Below are 24,488 nucleotides of genomic sequence, written 5' to 3' on the forward strand. Positions count from 1 at the left end.
TCCCATCAAGTATCCCCCTCAGTGCCCGTCACCCATTCACCCCCACCCCCCCGCCCTCCTCCCCTTCCACCACCCCTAGTTCATTTCCCAGAGTTAAGAGTCTTTATGTTCTGTCTCCCTTTCTGATATTTCCCACACATTTCTTCTCCCTTCCCTTATATTCCCTTTCACTATTATTCATATTCCCCAAATGAATGAGAACATACACTGTTTTACCTTCTCTGATTCACTTACTTCACTCACCATAATACCATCCAGTTCCATCCACGTTGAAGCAAATGGTGGGTATTTGTCGTTTCTAATGGCTGAGTAATATTCCATTGTATACATAAACCACATCTTCTTTATCCACTCATCTTTCGATGGACACCGAGGATCCTTCCACAGTTTGGCTATTGTGGACATGGCTGCTAGAAACATCGGGGTGCAGGTGTCCCGGCGTTTCATTGCATCTGAATCTTTGGGGTAAATCCCTAACAGCGCAATTGCTGGGTCGTAGGGCAGGTCTATTTTTAACTCTTTGAGGAACCTCCACACAGTTTTCCAGAGTGGCTGCACCAGTTCACATTCCCACCAACAGTGTAAGAGAGTTCCCTTTTCTCCGCATCCTCTCCAGCATTTGTTGTTTCCTGCCTTGTTAATATTCCCCATTCTCACTGGTGTGAGGTGGTATCTCATTGTGGTTTTGATTTGTATTTCCCTGATGGCAAGTGATGCAGACCATTTTCTCATGTGCATGTTGGCCATGTCTATGTCTTCCTCTGTGAGATTTCTCTTCATGTCTTTTGCCCATTTCATTATTGGATTGTTTGTTTCTTTGCTGTTGAGTTTAATAAGTTCTTTATAGATTTTGGAAACTAGCCCTTTATCTGATATGTTATTTGCAAATATCTTCTCCCATTCTGTAGGTTGTCTTTGAGTTTTGTTGACTGTATCCTTTGCTGTGCAAAATCTTCTTATCTTGATGAACTCCCAATAGTTCATTTTTGCTTTTGTTACTTTTGCTTTGATGGATGTATCTTGCAAGAAGTTACTGTGGCCAAGTTCAAAAAGGGTGTTGCCTGTGTTCTCCTCTAGGATTTTGATGGAATCTTGTCTCACATTTAGATCTTTCATCCATTTTGAGTTTATCTTTGTGTATGGTGCAAGAGAGTGGTCTAGTTTCATTCTTCTGCATGTGGATATCCAATTTTCCCAGAACTATTTTTTTAATAAATTAATTTTTATTGGTGTTCAATTTACCAACATACAGAATAACACCCAGTGCTCATCCCGTCAAGTGTACCCCTCAGTGCCCGTCACCCATTCACCCCCACCCCCCGCCCTCCTCCCCCTCCACCACCCCTAGTTCATTTCCCAGAGTTAGAAGTCTTTATGTTCTGTCTCCCTTTCTGATATTTCTCACACATTTCTTCTCCCTTCCCTTATATTCCCTTTCACTATTATTCATATTCCCCAAATGAATGAGAACATACACTGTTTGTCCTTCTCCGGTTACTGTGGCCAAGTTCAAAAAGGGTGTTGCCTGAGTTCTCCTCTGGGATTTTGATGGAATCTTGTCTCACATTTAGATCTTTCAACTATTTTGAGTTTATCTTTGTGTATGGTGCAAGAGAGTGGTCCAGTTTCATTCTTCTGCATGTGGATGTCCAATTTTCCCAGCACCATTTATTGAAGAGACTGTCTTTCTTCTAGTGGATCGTCTTTCCTCCTTTATCGTATATTAGTTGAGCATAAAGTTCAGGGTCCACTTCTGGGTTCTCTGTTCTGTTCCATTGATCTATATGTCTGTTTTTGTGCCAGTACCACACTGTCTTGATGAACACAGCTTTGTAGTACAACCTGAAATCTGGCATTGTGATGCCCCCAGATATGGTTTTCTTTTTTTAAAATTCCCCTGGCTGTTTGGGGTCTTTTCTGATTCCACACAAATCTTAAAATAATTTGTTCTAAGTCTCTGAAGAAAGTCCATGGTATTTTGATAGGGATTGCATTATACGTGTAAATTGCCCTGGGTAACATTGACATTTTCACAATATTAATTCTGCCAATCCATGAGCATGGAATATTTTTCCATCTCTTTGTGTCTTCCTCAATTTCTTTCAGAAGTGTTCTGTGGTTTTTAGGGTATATTTTGAGAACCATTTGAATGGTAAATGGTTCTCCAACCTTTTATTTTCAGGTTGTAGGTGTCCTTCTGTCTAAAATGAGTCTCTTGTAGACAGCAAATAGATGGGTCCTGTTTTTTTATCCAGTCTGAAACTCTGCGCCTTTTGATGGGGTCATTAAGCCCATTCACGTTCAGAGTTACTTGAACTTCTTCTTAAAGGGGAGTTTTAAGAGTCCCCCTTAAAATTTCTTGCAGAGCTGGTTTGGAGGTCACATATTCTTTCAGTTCCTGCCTGTCTTGGAAGCTCTTTATCTCTCCTTCCATTTTGAATGAGAGCCTTGCTGGATAAAGTATTCTTGGTTGCATGTTCTTCTCATTTAGGACCCTGAATATATCCTGCCAGCCCTTTCTGGCCTGCCAGGTCTCTGTGGAGAGGTCTGCTGTTACCCTAATATTCCTCCCCATGAAAGTCAGGGACTTCTTGTCTCTTGAGCTTTAAGGATCTTCTCTTTATCTTTGGAATTTGCAAGCTTCACTATTAGATGTCGAGGTGTTGAACGGTTTTTATTGATTTTAGGGGGGGATCTCTCTATTTCCTGGATCTGAATGCCTGTTTCCCTTCCCAGATTGGGAAAGTTTTCAGCTAGGATTTGTTCAAATACATATTCTGGCCCTCTGGCCCTTTCGGCGCCCTCGGGAACCCCAATTAAACGTAGGTTTTTCTTCCTTAGAGTGTCATTTATTTCCCTTAATCTGTCTTCATGGTTCTTTAATTGTTTATCTCTTTTTTCCTCAGTTTCCCTCTTTGCCATTAACTTGTCTTCTATGTCACTCACTCGTTCTTCCACCTCGTTAACCCTCGTCGTTAGGACTTCTAGTTTGGATTGCATCTCATTCCATTGATTTTTAATTTCTGCCTGATTGGATCTAAATTCTGCAGTCATGAAGTCTCGTGAGTCCTTAATGCTTTTTTCTAGAGCCACCAGTAGCTGTATAATGGTGCTTCTGAATTGGCTTTCTGACATTGAAGTGTAATCCAGATTTTGTAACTCTGTGGGAAAGAGGGCTGTTTCTGATTCTTTCTTTTGAAGTGAGGTTTTCCTTCTAGTCATTTTGCTCAGTGCAGAGTGGCCAAAAACAAGTTGTATTGGAACACGGGGGAGTATCACTGGTCCCTCTAGCTGGTCTTCTGGGGGAGGGGCCTGCTGTGCTGATTTTCAGGTGTTAGCACTTGGGGGAGCTGCTCTGCCCCTGCCTGCTGCCGGGCTCAGCGGGGGTTGTTTACCCCGCCAGGCCCCAGGAGCAACAGCCGCAGTTGCTATGGCAACTCTGGAAGCCTGGATTCAGCCTCCGCAGGAACTACGGGGCTCAGGGCTCTCGGCTCTCCATCCGCAGGGCCTGGAGGCTCCGGGGCGGGGCCGCTGATCTGCTCAGCTCGGGGCAGGAGCGTCCTTGCTGTCCTGGGCCCTCCCGGCCTCTGCCTGTCCCGGGGGAGGCCGGATCCTGGGCTGTGTCCCGGCGCCCTGTGCTCCGGGGCCTGCGCTGTGGGATTCGCGCTCCCGCCCTGCATCTCCCTCCCTGGAGCCGCTCCCGAGCCCTCCGAGCTGCTCCGGTCGGTCCCTCCGTGCGTGCGCGCTGCAGCCCTTAGGGAGCTCGGAGCACTCTCCTGCGCTCGCAGGTGTCTGTTAGTGTCCCAGGGAGCCTGAGGGCATCCCCGCCCTCCTGGGTCCTGCTCCAACTCCCTGCGAGCCCCTTTCCGCCCGCCCGGGAAGGTTGGGGCAGCTCCTGCTCCTCCGGGACGGGGCTCTCCTGTCCTGGGGACACTCGCCCCGGCCTCAGCCGGGCTCCTCGCGGGGCCCCTCCCCCTCGGAGGCCTTTTGTTCCTTTATTTCTTTTTCCCCTTCTTCCTACCTTGATAGAAGCGCGGACTCTTCTCACTGTAGCATTCCAGCTGGTCTCTCTTTACATCTCAGGCCAAATTCGTAGATTTTCAGGATGGTTTGAAGGTTATCTAGGTAATTTGGTGGGGACAGGTGATTTGGGGACCCTGCTCTTCCGCCATCTTGCCCCTACGTTTCCCAGAACTATTTATTGAAGAGACTGTCTTTCTTCCAGTGGATAGTCTTTCCTCCTTTATCGAATATTAGTTGACCGTAAAGTTCAGGGTCCAATTCTGGGTTCTCTATTCTGTTCCATTGATCTATGTGTCTGTTTTTGTGCCAGTACCACACTGTCTTGATGACCACAGCTTTGTAGCACAACCTGAAATCTGGCATTGTGATGCCCCCAGAGATGGTTTTCTTTTTTAAAATTCCCTGGCTATTTGGGGTCTTTTCTGATTCCACACACATCTTAAAATAATTTGTTCTAAGTCTCTGAAGAAAGTCCATGGTATTTTGATAGGGATTGCATTAAACGTGTAAATTGCCCTGGGTAACATTGACATTTTCACAATATTAAGTCTGCCAATCCATGAGCATGGAATATTTTTCCATCTCTTTGTGTCTTCCTCAATTTCTTTCAGAAGTGTTCTATAGTTTTTAGGGTATAGGTCCGTTACCTCTTTGCTTAGGTTTATTCCTAGGTATCTTATGCTTTTGGGTGCAATTGTAAATGGGATTGACTCCTTCATTTCTCTTTCTTCAGTCTCATTGTTAGTGTATAGGAATGCCATTGATTTCTGGGCATTGATTTTGTATCCTGCCATGCTACCAAATTGCTGTATGAGTTCTAGCAATCTTGGGGTGGAGGCTTTTGGATTTTCTATGTAGAGTATCATGTCATCGGCGAAGAGGGAGAGTTTGACTTCTTCTTTGCCAATTTGAATACCTTTAATGTCTTTTTGTTGTCTGATTGCTGAGGCTACGACTTCCAATACTACAATACTATGTTGAATAGCAGTGGTGAGAGTGGACATCCCTGTCTTGTTCCTGATCTTAGGGGAAAGGCTCCCAGTGCTTCCCCATTGAGAATGATATTTGCTGTGGCTTTTCGTAGATGGCTTTTAAGATGTCGAGGAAAGTTCCCTCTATCCCTACACTCTGAAGAGTTTTGATCAGGAATGGATGCTGTATTTTGTCAAATGCTTTCTCTGCATCTAATGAGAGGATCATATGGTTCTTGGTTTTTCTCTTGCTGATATGATGAATCACATTGATTGTTTTACGAGTGTTGAACCAGCCTTGTGTCCCGGGGATAAATCCTACTTGGTCATGGTGAATAATTTTCTTAATGTGTTGTTGGATCCTATTGGCTAGTATCTTGTTGAGAATTTTTGCATCCATGTTCATCAGGGATATTGGTCTCTAATTCTCCTTTTTGGTGGGGTCTTTGTCTGGTTTTGGAATTAAGGTGATGCTGGCCTCATAGAATGAATTTGGAAGTACTCCATCTCTTTCTATCTTTCCAAACAGCTTTAGTAGAATAGGTATGATTTCTTCTTTAAACATTTGGTAGAATTCCCCTGGGAAGCCATCTGGCCCTGGACTCTTGTGTCTTGGGAGGTTTTTGATGACTTCTTCAATTTCCTCCCTGGTTATTGGCCTGTTCAGGTTTTCTATTTCTTCCTGCTCCAGTTTTGGTAGTTTGTGGCTTTCCAGGAATGCGTCCATTTCTTCTAGATTGCCTAATTTATTGGCGTAGAGCTGTTCATAATATGTTTTTAAAATCGTTTGTATTTCCTTGGTGTTGGTAGTGATCTCTCCATTCTCATTCATGATTTTATTAATTTGAGTCTTCTCTCTCTTCTTTTTAATAAGGTTGGCTAATGATTTATCTATCTTATTCTTTCAAAGAACCAACTCCTGGTTCTATTGATCTGTTCCACAGTTCTTCTGGTCTCAATTTCGTTGAGTTCTGCTCGAATTTTAATTAACTCTCTTCTTCTGCTGGGCGTCGGGTGGATTTGCTGCTTCCTCTCTAGCTCCTTTATGTGTAAGGTTAGCTTTTGTATTTTAGTTCTTCCCAGTTTTTGAATGGATGCTTGTATTGCGATGTATTTCCCCCTCAGGACTGCTTTTGCTGCATCCCAAAGATTTTGAACAGTTGTATCTTCATTCTCATTAGTTTCCATGAATCTTTTTAATTCTTCCTTAATTTCCTGGTTGACCCTTTTATCTTTTAGCAGGATGGTCCTTAACCTCCACGTGTTTGAGGTCCTTCCAAACTTCTTGTTGTGATTTAGTTCTAATTTCAAGGCGTTATTGTCTGAGAATATGCAGGGGACAATCCCAATCTTTTGGTATCAGTTCAGACCCGATTTGTGACCCAGTATGTGGTCTATTCTGGAGAAAGTTCCATGTGCACTTGAGAAGAATGTGTATTCAGTTGAGTTTGGATGTAAAGTTCTGTAGATATCTGTGAAATCTATCTGGTCCAGTGTATCATTTAAAGCTCTCGTTTCTTTGGAGATGTTGTGCTTAGAAGACCTATCGAGGGTAGAAAGAGCTAGATTGAAGTCACCAAGTATAAGTGTATTATTATCTAAGTATTTCTTCACTTTGGTTATTAATTGGTTTAAATATTTGGCAGCTCCCACATTCGGGGCATATATATTGAGGATTGTTAAGTCCTCTTGCTGAATAGATCCTTTAAGTATGATATAATGTCCCTCTTCATCTCTCACTACAGTCTTCGGGGTAAATTTTAGTTTATCTGACATCAGGATGGCTACCCCTGCTTTCTTTTGAGAACCTTTTGAATGGTAAATGGTTCTCCAACCTTTTATTTTCAGGTTGCAGGTGTCCTTCTGTCTAAAATGAGTCTCTTGTAGACAGCAAATAGATGGGTCCTGCTTTTTTATCCAGTCTGAAACCTTGCACCTTTTGATGGGGTCATTAAGCCCGTTCACGTTCAGAGTTACTATTGACAGATATGAGTTTAGTGTCCTCATGATATCTATTTAGTCCTTGTTTTTGTGGATTGTTCCACTGAACTTCTCTTTAAAGGGGAATTTTAAGAGTCCCCCTTAAAATTTCTTGCAGAGCTGGTTTGGAGGTCACATATTCTTTCAGTTCCTGCCTGTCTTGGAAGCTCTTTATCTCCCCTTCCATTTTGAATGAGAGCCTTGCTGGATAAAGTATTCTTGGTTGCATGTTCTTCTCATTTAGGACCCTGCATATATCCTGCCAGCCGTTTCTGGTCTGCCAGGTCTCTGTGGAGAGGTCTGCTGTTACCCTAATATTCCTCCCCATGAAAGTCAGGGACTTCTTGTCTCTTGGTGCTTTAAGGATCTTCTCTTTATCTTTGGAATTTGCAAGCTTCACTATTAGATGTCGAGGTGTTGAACGGTTTTTATTGATTTTAGCGGGGGATCTCTCTATTTCCTGGATCTGAATGCCTGTTTCTCTTCCCAGATTGGGAAAGTTTTCAGCTAGGATTTATTCAAATACATATTCTGGCTCTCTGTCCCTTTCGGCGCCCTCGGGAACCCCAATTAAACGTAGGTTTTTCTTCCTTAGGCTGTCATTTATTTCCCTTAATCTGTCTTCATGGTCTTTTAATTGTCTGTCTCTTTTTTCCTCAGTTTCCCTCTTTGCCATTAACTTGTCTTCTATGTCACTCACTCGTTTTTCCACCTCGTTAACCCTCGTCATTAGGACTTCTAATTTGGATTGTATCTCATTCGATTGATTTTTTAATTTCTGCCTGATTGGATCTAAATTCTGCAGTCATGAAGTCTCGTGAGTCCTTAATGCTTTTTTCTAGAGCCACCAGTAGCTGTATAATAGTGCTTCTGAATTGGCTTTCTGACATTGAATTGTTATCCAGATTTTGTAACTCTGTGGGAGAGAGGACTGTTTCTGATTCTTTCTTTTGAGGTGAGGTTTTCCTTCTAGTCATTTTGCTCAGTGCAGAGTGGCCAAAAACAAGTTGTATTGGGAAAAGGAGAGAAAGAGAGAGAAGGAAAGAAAAGAAAAAGAGAAAAAAGAAAAAGAAGGAAAAAAGGGAAAAAAGAGAAGAAAAAGAGAAAGAAAAAGAAAGAAAGGTGAAAAAAGGGGGGTGGGGGACTCAATCAGAAATCAAAAAGAAAAAAGAAAAAAAAAACAAAAAACACGGGGGAGTATCTTCTGATTCTGTAGACTTTAAGTCCCTTGTCTTCCCCTGGAACTGGTCCGTCTGGCTGGTCTTCTGGGGGAGGTGCCTGCTGTGCTGATTTTCAGGTGTTAGCACTTGGGGGAGCTGTTCTGCCCCTGCCTGCTGCAGGGCTCAGCGGGGGTTGTTTACCCCGTGAGGCCCCAGGAGGAACAGCCACAGTGGCTATGGCAGCTCTGGAAACCTGGATTCAGCCCCCGCAGGAACTACGGGGCTCTCCGTCCCGTCCGCAGGGCCTGGAGGCTCCGGGGCAGGGCCGCTGATCTGCTCAGCTCGGGGCAGGAGCGTCCTTCTTGTCCTGGGCCCTCCCGGCCTCTGCCTGTCTCGGGGGAGGCCGGATCCTGGGCTGTATCCCGGCGCCCTGTGCTCCGGGGCCTGCGCTGTGGGATTCGCGCTCCCGGTCGTGCAGCCGCCGCTCTGCGGAGCCGCTCGAGCCCCTCCGAGCTGCTCCCGGCCGCGCAGCCCCCTCCGCACGGAGCCTCTTCCTCTGCCCGAGCCACCGCCGCCGAGCTGATTCCGCCCCGCAGGCCCCTCCGCGGAATCGCCGCCCGAGCCCCTCCGAGCTGCTCTGGGTCCCGCCGTGCGCGCTGCAGCCCTTAGGGAGCTCGGCGCACTCTCCTGGGCGCAGGTGTCTGTTACTGTCCCAGGGAGCCGGAGGGCATCCCCACCCTGCTGGTTCCTGCTCTAACTCCCTGCGAGCCCCTTTCCACCCGGGAAGGTTGGTGCAGCTCCTGCTTCTCCGGGACGGGGCTCTCCTGTCCTGGGGACACTCGCCCCGGCCTCAGCCCGGCTCCTCGTGGGGCCCCTCCCCCTCGGAGGCCTTTTGTTTATTTCTTTTTCCCCGTCTTCCTACCTTGATAGAAGCACGAACTCTTCTCACTGTAGCATTCCAGCTGGTCTCTCTTTAAATCTCAGGCCGAATTCCTAGGTTTTCAGGATGATTTGAAGGTTATCTAAGTAATTTGGTGGCGACAGGTGATTTGGGGACCCTACTCTTCCGCCATCTTGCCCCTCCTCGGTTATTTTTCATAAACAAATTATAAGCAAATATTAATCAAATGTGTACCAAATGCCAAGCTCTATACTGGGAACTTTTTACATATTATATTAATTCTAGCTATAATTCTATATCCCCCCACACATAAGATTGTCACAAAGATTAAATAAAATTTTTACAAATCTTTCACATCATTTTACAGATACAGATCCTGGACTCAAGAAGTTAAGCCTCTTTTTGAAGGTTATACAGACAATAAATGTGTGGTACAGCCAAAGTTTCAATACAAACCTATCACCTTCCAAAGCCCAGTACTCCAAAGACAAAGTCACCCTCAGGAATAGCCACTCTTTTTTATTTTTTAAGATTTTATTTATTTATCCATGAAAGACATGCAGAGAGAGGCAGAAGCATAGGCAGAGGGAGAAGCAGGCTCCCTGCAGGAAGCCCGACGTGGGACTCCATCCCAGGGATCACACCCTGAGCCAAAGGCAGAGGCTTAATGGCTAAGCCACCCAGGCATCCCAGGAATAATCCTTCTTAAGGGGCAATGGAGATATACAACACACTTTAAGATTGATTATGTTAAGTTCCAGAATAAGGGTGAAAATTTCTGTGCACACAAAAAGGCACAGGAAGTAAACTCAAATTTGGATAGGTATGTGAAAAATAAAACTTCTCAGAACAACTTGGAAGCAACCTTCTTACCAGAAACATCTGGGACTCCATACAGATGGTGATCTAAGGGGAGAGGGAGGTGGTCCCTTTTACAATTAGAAATAGCTTGAATGCTTGGTTCTTAGCATCTGAGTGCTCATTCATTTAATTATTTAAATACTCCCTGAACATCTGTTCTGCTGTAGTTTTAATGCTGGTCCCTGGGAGGGGGCAGAAAGGATTAAGATAATTTTTAACACATTTAAAATCTAGCTGGACACACACAGTGACAGAATCAAATTATTATAAAACAGTGCAAAAAAAGGCAGAGATAAAACTACATACTCTTGATATTAGCAAAGTACTCAGACTAGCAGAGGGCAAGGGAAACTTTTAATTGCTATGCTTTCCTTTAGGATAGCCACACATCAAAATTGGTTTTGTAGTACAGAAGAGGACAGGGTTAGGGTAGCTGGGACAGGGCTTATGGGGATGGTGTACTGCTTCCCAGGCAAGTGGCCACAACACAATCTAGAGGTCCCAAAGCTCTAAGCAGAATAAAATAGCACATAGTGTGATGATAATAAACACTATTGGCTAAGCATACATTCAGTGTATATGCCAGGCACTAAGCTAAGCATTTTAACCACATCATCTCATAGAATTCTCCCCAATAACCCAGTGAAATAAATATGATAGCCCTCATTTTTCAGCTAGAGAAATCAAGGCTCAGAAGATTAAGCAAATCTCCAAATTTACACAGTTAGTTCAAACTGAGACTGGAAATTTCATCTGTAAGTCTCTGAAATTCCTGCTATTTCATTTTTCCATGAAAGCCACATACAAAAAAATTCCCAACAGGCAATATATTATACACATATGTCCAGAATCACAACCCGCAGTGCACATGTCCATTAAAAAATTAGAGAACCTGCTTGGACTCTTCATCTTAAAATGTGCTACTGGATTATTGCAGTAGTTTAACAGAGATTTATGGAAGTAAAAATTATCAATAAAGAAAAGTCAATTCTTTAGCTTAATTATGCCAAGGTAGGCAAATGAGTTATATCCAGATACATACCTGGTAGTGACAGCCACAGAGACATCAGTCACTTTACCAATTTCTTTAATGATCTGGTCACCTCCCTCCCCAGACCAACATTGTGTGCTAGGGCTGGACACTTGAGTGAGGACACTGACCTTTTCAAGGAGCAGGAAGTCACTGGATTGCTCTTCAGCTCAAAGTATCATGTAGCCAGACTATTGGCTAAAACTTCTAATCCTTTCATCTGCATTGAGATAGAGTGGTTTTCAGAAAGTAAGTAGTATTCTGAATGATGATTTAGATTCCAGCAACTGTGGATTCTGATTGCAGGCTCAGTCTCCAACTCACTGAGTGATCCTGGGGTAGGCCATTGACCTTTCTGGTCATCACTTCCTCCACTTCTCTAAGCTTATGGAGTCAAACTGGCTGGTCTTCTGAAGGTCCTTCCAAACTCAACAGTCCATGCTTCTGGAAGAATTTACCTCAGAATATTTATTTATTTATTTATTTTTCTCTAAAACAAGCTCTGGCTAATTTTATTAAAGAAAAAAATTTCATGTGGCTTACTTTTCACCACTCTGTTCTGGCATGCTTCTAATGATATAAGAATCACATGGATCAATGATAGCCAGGGTACATACTCCGTAGTATTTCGCACATACTATGCGCAATCCAATATTATTGCCAGTGTAGTGATGGACACCAGTTTTGGCCAACATGGCGTGGTATTCTATCTCAGATTTCCTCAAAGCCGGGCAGTTGTTGGCCAGGATGACCAGTTTTGCTTTGCCGTGTCTGATCATTTTCAGAGTCTGCTTGTACCCCAGTATGTACTTGCAACTTTTCTTTTCTTTTTAAGATTTTATTTATTTATTCATGAAAGACCCAGGGAGAGAAAGAGATAGAGAGGCAGAGACACAGGCAGAGGGAGAAGCAGGCTCCATGCAGGGAGCCTGACGTGGGACTCGATCCCGGGTCTCCAGGATCATACCCTGAGCTGAAGGCAGCATTAAGGCGCTGGGCCACAGGGGCTGCCCACTTTCCACTTTTCATAATGAATTGGAGCCTAGAGTTGATCGACTCAAGTGACTTTTTCCTCTTCTTTGTGGCCACCATCTTCCTGCCTTATATGCGGGATGGCCCCAACCAAAAGCACCCACCAAAATGGCCAGGAGTGAGAAAGGCTACCTCAGAAGTTTTAAGTGTAAGAGTGGATCTGTGTGAATATGCTTCCTCACCCCCGTTCTGAGGTCTCTCTGGCTGGCTGGAGACCAAGAGGTAGAAGTAGGGTGGGGCATACAGCAAAGAATATTATTCTCTGGCAGCCTTGGACTTCAGAGAGGAACAGGTAAATCTTTTTTTTTCCTTTTCTTTATTTTATTTTTAATAATAAATTTATTTTTTATTGATGTTCAATTTGCCAACATACAGAATAACACCCAGTGCTCATCCCGTCAAGTGCCCCCCTCAGTGCCCATCACCCATTCACCCCCACCCCCCGCCCTCCTCCCATTCCACCACCCCTAGTTCATTTCCCAGAGTTAGGAGTCTTTATGTTCTGTCTCCCTTTCTGATATTTCCCACACATTTCTTCTCCCTTCCCTTCTATTCCCTTTCACTATTATTTGTATTCCCCAAATGAATGAGAACATATAATGTTTGTCCTTCTCCAATTGACTTATTTCACTCAGCATAATATCCTTCAGTTCCATCCACGTTGAAGCAAATGGTGGGTATTTGTCATTTCTAATGGCTGAGTAATATTTCATTGTATACATAAACCACATCTTCTTTATCCATTCATCTTTCGATGGACACTGAGACTCCTTCCACAGTTTGGCTATTGTGGACATTGCTGCTATAAACATTGGGGTGCAGGTGTCCTGGCATTTCATTGCATCTGTATCTTTGGGATAAATCCCCAACAGTGCAATTGCTGGGTCATAGGGCATGTCTATTTTTAACTCTTTGAGGAACCTCCACACAGTTTTGCAGAGTGGCTGCACCATTGCACCATGACCAAGTAGGAACAGGTAAATCTGTGATAGGAGTGGATAGTTCCTGTTAAGCAAATAGCAGCACTAAGAAATCCTCATCAAGAGATACTCAGGGAAAATAAATGAGTAGTTCACAGATTCCACTGTGGGTACTAGAAGCAAATGCAAGTTTAAGTTTCTAAGGCTAGAGTGAGGATAGCTACTTAGGCCATCAAAACGCAGGCAGGAGGGAGAGCAAGAGAGAAAGATAATATATTTTCTAGCAAGTTTCAGAGAAAGCTTCATAATTCCCTAAAGAAAATTCTTCATCCTTGGAAAGACAGCTTTTTCCAAAAGGCCTAGCAAGGGTTTGTGATACTGGACCACTGGGCACAGACTTCCAGAATCAAATCCTTTTTTAAATTTTTGTTTTATTTTGGTAGGGGTTGAAGTGGAATGTTGAAAATTCCTAGGAAATGATGGCACACTGAGGATATGTGAGCTCCAAAATGGCACAGAGGATTTATTGTCTCTTCTGCCTTGTCATCCCACTCACCCCTTCCACTGCACCTCCTCCAATTCAAGGGTAATACCCCCCAAAAAGAGCCAAAACAATCATGCAGGTGCATCTTCTTGGGAATCCCCCTTTCCTCATGACTATCTCCTTATCCTTGGAGATAATTTTGCTTATGTAGAGTATACTCCAAGGAGGCCCACTCAAGCCCACTTCATGCTGAAAGTTCTGGGCATCCATACTGTCACGAGCAAGTCACAGGTTGTATTCTGGTAGGCTTTCTCTGTGTCTTGGGCCAAGGAATGGGAAGAAGAAGATCTCAGAGTAGAGCATAAGGGGGTTTTTAGAAGGCCTGAAACCATCCCACTTCCTTTGAGTAGATTTGCCCAAATTCTTGTGGCTACACTATTCTGCTGCACTGAGTCTCAGTTGCCTATGCAAGAAAATAGAGATATGATGTTTGTCACAAGCTTATTGCCAGGACTGAACAATGTATAAAAAGTGCCCAGCACAAAGTCTGGCATGTAGTGCATACCGGTGGTGACTTTTTTTTGACTAGAGTGACATCCCCTTTTGCCCAAGACTTTCCTGATTTGGGCACTGAAAATCTCACATCCCTGAGTCCTGGCAGACTGTGATGTTTGGTCTTCCTACTTTCAATCCTCTTTTCTCAACTCTCCAAATTAAGATAATCTAACCCTCACTTCCTCATTTGTTTGACTCGAAAACTAGTCTATTTAGTATTTCTCTAATCAAAATCCTAAAGACTTATAAAAATATGTAAATTCAACAAATTACAACGTGCTTCTACTTTGCATTCTTCTCAACAACTCTGTGTTCTAGGACACAGTGTTCTAGTGCCTTTCAACCAAGGTGATTTTACCCACAGGGGACATTTGGCAATGAATGGATGCATTTTTTATTGTTACAACCTGGGGGGAGGAGAGTGCTAGATATCTAGAGGATAGGGATCAGGGATGCTGTTAACCATCCCTCAATGCACAAGACAACTCCAACAAGGAACTATTTAGTTCAAAATATCAATAGTGCTGAGGTTGAGAAATCCTGGTCTAGTGGATATTATTAGCTCAATAGATGATACAAATGAAGACTCTGAGGCTGAATGAGATAAATAGCTCAAGGTCAAAATGCTAGAAAGTGGACAAGATAGGATTCAAGCCCAGACTGGTTGACTCTGGATCCAGTTCTTTTCTTACAGTATTATAATGCTCCTGAGAAATGTTATGTTTGTCACCTTATTGGGGTTTATTCCAACCCTGGCATGATAAGATGCAGACATTATTAGACATGGGGAGATGTCTTCAAAACTCAGATTGAGAGCTTAATCCATTTTACCATTATACCTTATGGCCTATACTGCTCCCCCAGCACACAAACACACACACACACACACACACACACACACACACACAGGGCAAAAGTGTATGATGGCAATGAGAATTTTGTAGTTAGCTAGGTCTCCTGAGAGGCTTGATGAGTGACAACTGGGACTAGGGTACTGATAGAGAGGGAAGAGTGGAAAGTCCATCACTGCCAAGACAGTAGACAGTTATGGGGAGGCAGTAAGCCCACTCCTCCAGTCTCTTGGCCTCCATAAAAATGTCTCCAATCCTTGATTCCAAAACAATCCCCAAGAGGAACCATATCTTGCACCTCAGAGAGGTGGCCCATTGATATTCTTGTGGGACCCTTGAGAACAATGGTCAAGAAAGAATTCTTGAGATGTTTTACAGTTCAACTTAGTAAGTTTGTTTGTTTAATTTTTATTTATTTAGAGGTGAGGCAAGATGACGGAAGAGTAGGGTCTCCAAGTCACCTGTCCCCACCAACTTACCTAGATAACTTTCAAATCATCCTGAAAACCTATGAATTCGGCCTGAGATTTAAAGAGAGAACAGCTGGAATGCTAGAGTGTGAAGAGTTTGCGCTTCTATCAAGGTAGGAAGATGGAAAAAATAAACAAAAAAGCATCCAAGAGGGAGGGACCCCCGCAAGGAGCCTGGCTAAGGCTAGGCAGGGATAGCCCCCAGGACAGGAAAGCCCAGGCCCAGAGAAGCAGGAACTTTATGAATCTTCCGGGAGGGTAAGGCGCTCGCAGGGAGCTCCAGCAGGATCCCAGGACGGGCAGTGAGGGGCTCAGGCTCCCAGGGGCACTAACAGAGGAATTGCGCCCCAGGGAAGAGGGCATCACACACCGCGGACCCAGCTCCCTAAAGGGCTGGAGTGAGTGCTCAACATCTTAAGATTTGTGTGGAATCAGAAAAGACCCCGAATAGCCAGGGGAATACAAAAAAGAAAACCATAGGGATCCCTGGGTGGCGCAGCGGTTTGGCGCCTGCCTTTGGCCCAGGGCGCAATCCTGGAGACCCGGGATTGAGTCCCACGTTGGGCTCCCTGCATGGAGCCTGCTTCTCCCTCTGCCTGTGTCTCTGCCTCTCTCTCTCTCTCTGTGGGACTATCATGAATAAATAAATAAAATCTTAAAAAAAAAAGAAAACCATAGCTGGGGGCATCACAATGCCAGATTTCAGGTGGTACTACAAAGTGTGATCATCAAGACAGTGTGTTATTGGTACAAAAACAGACACATAGAACAATGGAACAGAATAGAGGATCCAGAAGTCGACCCTCAACTTTATGGTCAACTAATATTCGACAAAGCAGGGAAGACTATCCCCTGGAAAAAAGACAGCCTCTTCAATATATGGTGCTGGGAAAATTGGACATCCCCATGCAGAAGAATGAAACTAGACCATTCTCATACACCATACCCAGAGATAAACTCAAAATGGATGAAAGATCTAAATGTGAGACAAGATTCCATCAAAATCCTAGAGGAGAACACAGGCAACACCCTTTTTGAACTCAGCCACAGTAACTTCTTGCAGGATACATCCAGGAAGGCAAAAGAAACAAAAGTAAAAGTGAACTACTGGGACTTCATCAAGATAAGAAGCTTTTTCACAGCAAAGGATACAGTCAACAAAACTAAAAGACAACCTACAGAATGGGAGAAGATATTTGCAAATGATGTATCAGATAAAGGGCTAGTGTCCAAGATCTATAAAGAACTTATTAAACTCAACACAAAAGAAACAGACAATCCAATAATGAAATGGGCAAAAGACATGAAGAGAAATCTCACAGAGGAAGACATAGACATGGCCAACATGCACATGAGAAAATGCTCTGCATCACTTGCCATCAGGGAAATACAAATCAAAACCACAATGAGATACCACCTCACCCCAGTGAGAAGGGGGAACATTAACAAGGCAGGAAACCACAAATGTTGGAGAGGATGCGGAGAAAAGGGAATCCTCTTACACTGTTGGTGGGAATGTGAACTGGTGCAGCCACTCTGGAAAACTGTGTGGAGGTTCCTCAAAGAGTTAAAAATAGACATGCCCTATGACCCAGCAATTGCACTGTTAGGGATTTACCCCAAAGATACAGATGCAATGAAATGCCGGGACACCTGCACCCCAATGTTTATAGCAGCAATGTCCACAATAGCCAAACTGTGGAAGGAGCCTCGGTGTCCATCGAAAGATGAATGGATAAAGAAGATGTGGTTTATGTATACAATGGAATAGTACTCAGCCATTAGAAATGACAAATACCCACCATTTGCTTCAACGTGGATGGAACTGGAGGGTATTATGCTGAGTGAAATGAGTCAACCAGAGAAGGACAAACATATATGTTCTCATTCATTTGGGGAATATAAATAATAGTGAAAGGGAATATAAGGGAAGGGAGAAGAAATGGGTAGGAAATATCAGAAACGGAGACAGAACATAAAGACTCCTAACTCTGGGAAATGAACTAGGGGTGGTGGAAGGGGAGGAGGGCGGGGGGTGGGGGTGAATGGGTGACGGGCACTGAGGGGGGCTCTTGACGGGATGAGCACTGGGTGTTATTCTGTATGTTGGCAAATTGAACATCAATAAAAAATAAATTTATTATAAAAAAAAACCATTCCAAATCTTTGAGATACAGCAAAATCAGTCCTGAGGGGGAAATACATCTCAATACAAGCATCCATCCAAAAACTGGAAAGAACTAACATACAAAAGCTAACCTTGCACCTAAAGGAGCTGGAGATGGAACAGCAAATGAAACCTTCACCCAGCAGAAGAAGACAATTAATAAAGATTCAAGCAGAACTCAATGAAATAGAGACCAGAAGAACTGTGGAACAGATCAACAAAATCAGGAGTTGGTTCTTTGAAATATTCAGATAGATAAACCATTAGCCAGCCTTATTAAAAAGAAGAGAGAAAAGACTCAAAATAATAAAATCATGAATGAGAGAGATCACCACCAATACCAAGGAAATACAAATGATTTTAAAAACTTATTATGAACAGCTATATGCCAATAAATTAGGCAATCTAGAAGAAATGGACGCATTCTGGAAAACCACAAGCTATCAGAACTGGAACAGGAAGAAATAGAAAACCTTAACAGGCCAATAACCAGGGAAGAAATTGAAGCAGTCCTCAAAAACCTCCCAATTCACAAAAGTCCAGGGTAGATGGCTTCCCAGGGGAATTCTATCAGACCTTTAAAGAAGAAACCATACCTATTGTACTAGGCTTTTCGGAAAGATAGAAAGAGATGGAGTACTTCCAAACTCATTCTATGAGGCCAGCATCACCTTGATTCCAAAACCAGACAAAGATCCCACCAAAAAGGAGAATTAGAGACCAATATCCCTGATGAACACAGATGCAAATATTCTCAACAAGAAACTAGCGAAAAGGATCCAACAGTATATTAAGATTACTCACCATGTCCAAGTGGGATTTATCCCAGGGATGCAAGGCTGGTTCAAGACTCGTAAAGCAATCAAGGTGATAGATCATATCAACAAGAGAAAAAACAAGAACCATATGATCCTCTGAACAGATGCAGTGTGGCAGGATACAAAATGAGTGCACAGAAATCAGTGGCATTTCTAGACACTAACAATGAGACTGAAGAAAGAGAAATGAAGGAGTCAATCCCATTTACAATTGTACCCAAAAGCATAAGATACCTACGAATAAACCTAACAAAAGAGGTAAAGGATCTATACCCTAAAAACTACAGAACACTTCTGAAAGAAATTGAGGAAGACACAAAGAGATGGAAAAATATTCCATGCTCATGGATTGGAAGAATTAATATTGTGAAAATGTCAATGTTATCCAGGGTAATTTACACATTTAATGCAAGGCCTATCAAAATACCATGGACTTTTTTCAGAGAGTTGGAACAAATCATCTTAAGATTTGTGTGGAATCAGAAAAGACCCCGAATAGCCAGGGGAATACTAAAAAGAAAACCATAGCTGGGGGCATCACAATGCCAGATTTCAAGTTGTACAACAAAGCTGTGATCATCAAGACAGTGTGGTATTGGCACAAAAACAGACACATAGAACAATGGAACAGAATAGAGGAGCCAGAAGTCGACCCTCAACTTTATGGTCAACTAATATTCGACAAAGCAGGAAAGACTATCCCCTGGAAAAAAGACAGTCTCTTCAATAAATGGTGCTGGGAATATTGGACATCCCCATGCAGAAGAATGAAACTAGACCATTCTCTTACACCATACCCAGAGATAAACTCAAAATGGATGAAAGATCTAAATGTGAGACAAGATTCCATCAAAATCCTAGAGGAGAACACAGACAACACCCTTTTTAAACTTGGCCACAGCAATTTCTTGCAAGATACATCCATGAAGGCAAGAGAAACAAAAGCAAAAATGCACTATTCGGACTTCAACAAGATAAAGAGCTCCTGCACAGCAAAAGAAACAGTCAACAAAAGTAAAATACAGCCTACAGAATGGGAGAAGATATTTGCAAATGACCTATCAGATAAAGGGCTAGTATCCAAGATCTATAAAGAACTTATTAAACTCAACAGCAAAGAAACAAACAATCCAGTCTTGAAATGGGCAAATACATGAACAGAAATCTCACAGAGACATGGCCAACAAGCACATGAGAAAATGCTCCACATCCCTGGTCATCAGGGAAATACAAATCAAAACCACAATGAGATACCACCTCACACCAGTGAGAATGGGGAACATTAAGAAAGCAGGAAACCACAAATGTTGGAGAGAATGTGGAGAAAAGGGAACCCTTCTTGCACTGTTGGTGGGAATATGAACTGGTACAGCCACTGAAAAACTTGTGGAGGTTCCTCAAAGAGTTAAAAATAGATCTGCCGTGTGACCCAGCAATGCCACTGCTGGAATTTACCCCAAAGACACAGATGCAGTGAAACACCGGGACACCTGCACCCCGATGTTTATGGCTGCAATGTCCACAGTAGCCAAACTGTGGAAGGAGCCTCCGTGTCCATCAAAAGATGAATAGATAAAGAAGATGTGGTTTATGTATACAATGGAATATTACTCAGGCATTAGAAACGACAAATACCCACCATTTGCTTCAACGTTGATGGAACTGGAGAGCATAATGCTGACTGAAATAAGTCAGTCAGAAAGGAACAAACATTATATGTTCTCATTCATTTTTGAAATATAAAAATTAGGGAAAGGAGAGAAAATGAGTGAAAATATCTGTGAGGGTGACAAAACGTTAGAGACACCTAACTCTGGGAAATGAATAAGGGGTAGTGGAAAGGGAGGTGGGCTGGGGCTTGGGGTGACTGAGTGATGGGCTCTGAGGGGGGCACTTGACGGGATGAGCACTAGGTGTTATGCTAAATGTTGGCAAATTGAAATCCAATAAAAAATTTAAATTTTTTAATTTTATTTAAATTCAATGAATTAACATATAGTATATTATTAGTTTCAGTGGTAAAGTTCAGTGACTCATCAGTTGCGTATAAACTTAGTAAGTTTATTTAAGTTATAGGAGGACAGCACTCATGGGCAGAAATAGCTGCATATCTGTTGTAAGAAGCTGGTGATTATCTGCTTAGTGCTCAAGAGGGAGGGAACATGCAGGGATTATTAGATCATAAATGTTTTTTTAAAATTTCTACTCATAAAACTACTTTTGCAAGATTTCTTTGGTGCTTATCATTCAGTCCAATATTAACTATTGGTGAGATTTACAGGCAGTCATGAGACCCTTTGAGAATAAAGCAACCAACACATATTTATTTGATCATTACCGAAACTATGCAGAATATAGGTCAGCCTTCTGGGCTTAAGGTGAACATTTTTCTGCTTCTATTCCTCATCAATGTAATCTACTCCAAAGCTCTCATTTTACAGATAAGACAAAATGAAGTCCAGAGAAGGGTTTGGGGGGGTGGGGGGGGTGGGGGAAGGAACAGGAACACTGGGATATCCTGCCACCTAGTGCAGAACTCATGTCATTACATTCTCAGGAATTGGGCATGCAGGCCAAGCAGGCCCTTCACATAGGGCTGTATAAAAGCCAATACACCTTCTCACACCTCTGTACCTTTAATTCTTACCCATCAGGCTGTGTTAATATCCTAAAATCTGAGGATCTGAAGCAGATGCTAAAATGTGGAGGTGAGGGAGTATTAGAACGAAAAAGGGTTAGAGACTCTCCCCCTTCCCTTTTTGATATCTCTTTTATACTGTTGTCCTGGGCTGCTGACACTTCTCAACCCCATCTCACAGCCTCAGTGCCTAGCTCTTACTCCCCCACGTCCTTGACTTTGGTCAAGTTGTCATTTCAAAGTCATCTAAACCTCAAAACAAAGAAATTGATCCGAAACATAACATTTTCTGCACCCAGCTAGCCACCACACATACTTCTGTTACAATAGGCATCAAAGTTTGGTACTCTACTCTACCCTGAGCCCTTATTCCCTAAGTCAGGCATTCTAATTGGGTGGTCCAGCCATGTATTTACAGTCCACGAGAAAACACCTAGTTTATTCTATACTACAATACCTCAAAAGGGGTCCCTAAATCGACAATGTCATTACCATCTTGGAACTTAGAAATGCAAAATTTCCTGGGTGATGTTGCTACATGCTAAACTTTAGAACTTCTGCCCTGCACCCTTATGTTAGCATTACAAAAAAGAACATGGTATCATTTTAGGGGTACCAGGAAGTAGGACCACCGAAAACAGTTGTGCTTTGCATAATTCTAGAAGCCGTCTTTCATGTAGTTGTGAATGGTGCCATACAGAGTTATGTAGTGTGAACCTGCTAGTAATGGTGATGTTCTTCTCCCTGCCACCAGAAGAAATTAACAAATAAAAAATAAGAACAGTATATCACATTTTTAATTAGTCCTCATGGTGCAGTTCTAGAGCTGGTTGCTTTTTAAAATATAATAAAATCTTATTCATAAAGACAGAGAGAGGCAGAGACATAGGCAGAGGGAGAAGCAGACTCTCTGCAGGGAGCCCCATGCAGTATTCAGTACCAGGACCCCAGGATCATGCCCTGAGCCAGAGGCTCAACCACTGAGCCACTCAGGCCTGTGCCAGCTTTGGAGGAGCTGGTTCTTATAGGTTAGAACCAATTGTGTGAATCTTTTCACAACTCTGTGTTCAATGATTTCACATTGGCAGCTTGAAATTGGCCATAAGGGATCCCTGGATGGCGCAGCGGTTTGGCGCCTGCCTTTGGCCCGGGGCGCGATCCTGGAGACCCGGGATCGAAGCCCACGTCGGGCTCCCGGTGCATGGAGCCTGCTTCTCCCTCTGCCTGTGTCTCTGCCTCTCTCTCTCTCTGTGACTATCATAAATAAATAAAAAAGAAATTGGCCATAAAAAAAGTATTGAGTCCACAGAAATTGAGAAGCAGTACAAATCAGTTTTTTTTAAACTAAATAGACTGTTTACCCTTCTTGGTAGGGCCAGCAAGTATAACCATGTGAGTTAAGTACCAACAATACCTCTCCAGCAAATCTGTACAACAATATGATTGCATCTTAGTGGCAAAGAGTCCTTAGTGGCAAAAAGTTGGTAACAAAGTGAATGCCCAGAAATAGGTAACAGTTGAAAAAACTACAGTATGTTTGTGCTAGATATTATTACACAACCATCAAATAGGAATAATTTCAGCTATATTAGATGACTTGAAGGGGCTTTATTAACATGTTGCTAAAGGAAATATGTAGAAAAGTCTTTATGATATGATCTCATTTTGGAAAACAATATATGCATCTATGTATAAGACTATTTGGTTATGCTCAGGGAAATATGTAACAGCATATTAACATGAATTATGGAAATGATGGAAGGAAAATTCTCACAAAAAGACTGTCCAAAATATTGCTAATATATATGTGTATATATTATATATTTAGATTTTATATAGTATATATATGTTTAGATTTATATAGTTAGTGACAATTCCCATATTCTGTAAATATATACCTACTTGGAAGAATATAATGAAAACAACATAAAATTGGGAGGTGGTGAGGTGATGGTAGGCATTGTGGTAGTATTGAGGATCCATGTGGGGTCATACTTCCCCAAGTGAAACAGTCGCCCAGCCCTGGTCCATAAGGATCAGGATTTAACAACTCTCAGCACCTTGATGCCCTACCTCAAGCTCTTGCTTCTCAATCTGATATACAGGCCAACTGCTGAGCAACATACAGCACAGCTGGACTGAAAAATGAGACATAGAAAGGTGACCAACCAGCAATTAGCTGTGCTATTTCTGTTCTAACAGCCCCAACCCAGATGCCCTGTATTTATTCCTTTCTATTAGTAGAAGTTAGGACAGGGCCTTTGAAACCTTTCACTTGAGTGATATCTCCCTTATCTTTAGCGCTTTTCCTCTGATATCTAGTAAATAACCTTGATTTCCAATATTTAATCATCTTTTCTTATTCCTTCCCTTGTCTCCATTTCCAATATTTATTTTTAAAGAATTATTTAAGGTATGTATTTGTGTATGTATGTATGTATGTATGTATTTATTTATTTATTTATTTATTTATTTGACAGAGAGAGAGAGCACAAGCAGGGGAAATGGCAGGCAGAGAGAGAATGAGGCTCCCAGCTGAGCAGGGATCCCAACATGGGACTCATTCCCAGGACCCTAGGATCAAAGGCAAACGCTTAACAGACTGAGACACCCAGGTATCCTATTTATTTTATTTTAGAGAGAGAGCAAGAGTGGGGAAGGGGGCAGAGGGAAAGAGAATCTCAAGCAGATTCTGTGCACTGAGTGTGGAGCCCAAGGCGAGGCTTGATCCCATGACCCCGAGATCACAATCTGAGCAGAAACCAAAAGCCTGACACTCAACTGCCTGCACCACTCAGGTGCCCCTCGAGTATTTTTTTATAATAAATTTATTTTTTATTGGTGTTCAACTTACCAACATACAGAATAACACCCAGTGCTCATCCCGTCAAGTGCCCCCCTCAGTGCCTGTCACCCATTCACCCTCACCCCCCGCCCTCCTCCCCTTCCACCACCCCTAGTTCATTTCCCAGAGTTAGGAGTCTTTATGTTCTGTCTCCCTTTCTGATATTTCCCAGACATTTCTTTTCCCTTCCCTTATATTCCCTTTCACTATTATTTATATTCCCCAAATGAATGAGAACATACAATGTTTGTCCTTCTCGGATTGACTTACTTCACTCAGCATAATACCTTCCAGTTCCATCCACGTTGAAGCAAATGGTGGGTATTTGCCGTTTCTAATGGCTGAGTAATATTCCATTGTATACATAAACCTCCAGTATTTTAATCCTAACTTTAGATTGGACCCATCCTTTAGAGACCTCCCCTGGAATCCTTATTGCTGTCTTACCCTGTACCTATTTTTTCCATAGCTCTTATCATTACCCAAAATTATATTACACAGTACCATTTTTTCAATTAGCCAACATACCATCAATTTCAGATGTAGAGTTCAATAATTCATAAGTTGCTTATAACACCCAGTGCTCATCACATCATGTACCCTTCTTAATGCTCATCACCCACTTATTCCATCCCCCTACCCACCTTCCCTCCAGCAACCCTTATTTTGTTTCCTATAGTTAAGTGTCCCTCATGGTTTGTCAATTCAATTTCCCCCCCTTACCCTATGATCCTCTGCACTGTTTCTTGTATTCCACATGTAAGTGAAACCATATGTTAATT

The 24,488-nt window shown here is 42.6% G+C and overlaps 1 protein-coding gene across 1 annotated transcript; it reads right to left on the minus strand.

Moving 5' to 3' along the window:
• Positions 1-11,465: 11,465 nt before the first annotated feature.
• LOC129518895 (60S ribosomal protein L30-like) lies at positions 11,466-12,018 on the minus strand. Its single transcript, XM_055339173.1, has 2 exons — positions 11,942-12,018; positions 11,466-11,742 (listed from the first exon to the last, which is right to left on the minus strand). Exons 1-2 carry the CDS (start codon positions 12,016-12,018, stop codon positions 11,466-11,468), a joined length of 354 nt encoding a protein of 117 aa, XP_055195148.1.
• Positions 12,019-24,488: the final 12,470 nt, after the last annotated feature.

Source organism: Nyctereutes procyonoides, unplaced genomic scaffold (genome assembly GCF_905146905.1).
Source record: "Nyctereutes procyonoides isolate TBG_1078 unplaced genomic scaffold, NYPRO_anot_genome, whole genome shotgun sequence".
Lineage (NCBI taxonomy): Eukaryota > Metazoa > Chordata > Mammalia > Carnivora > Canidae > Nyctereutes > Nyctereutes procyonoides.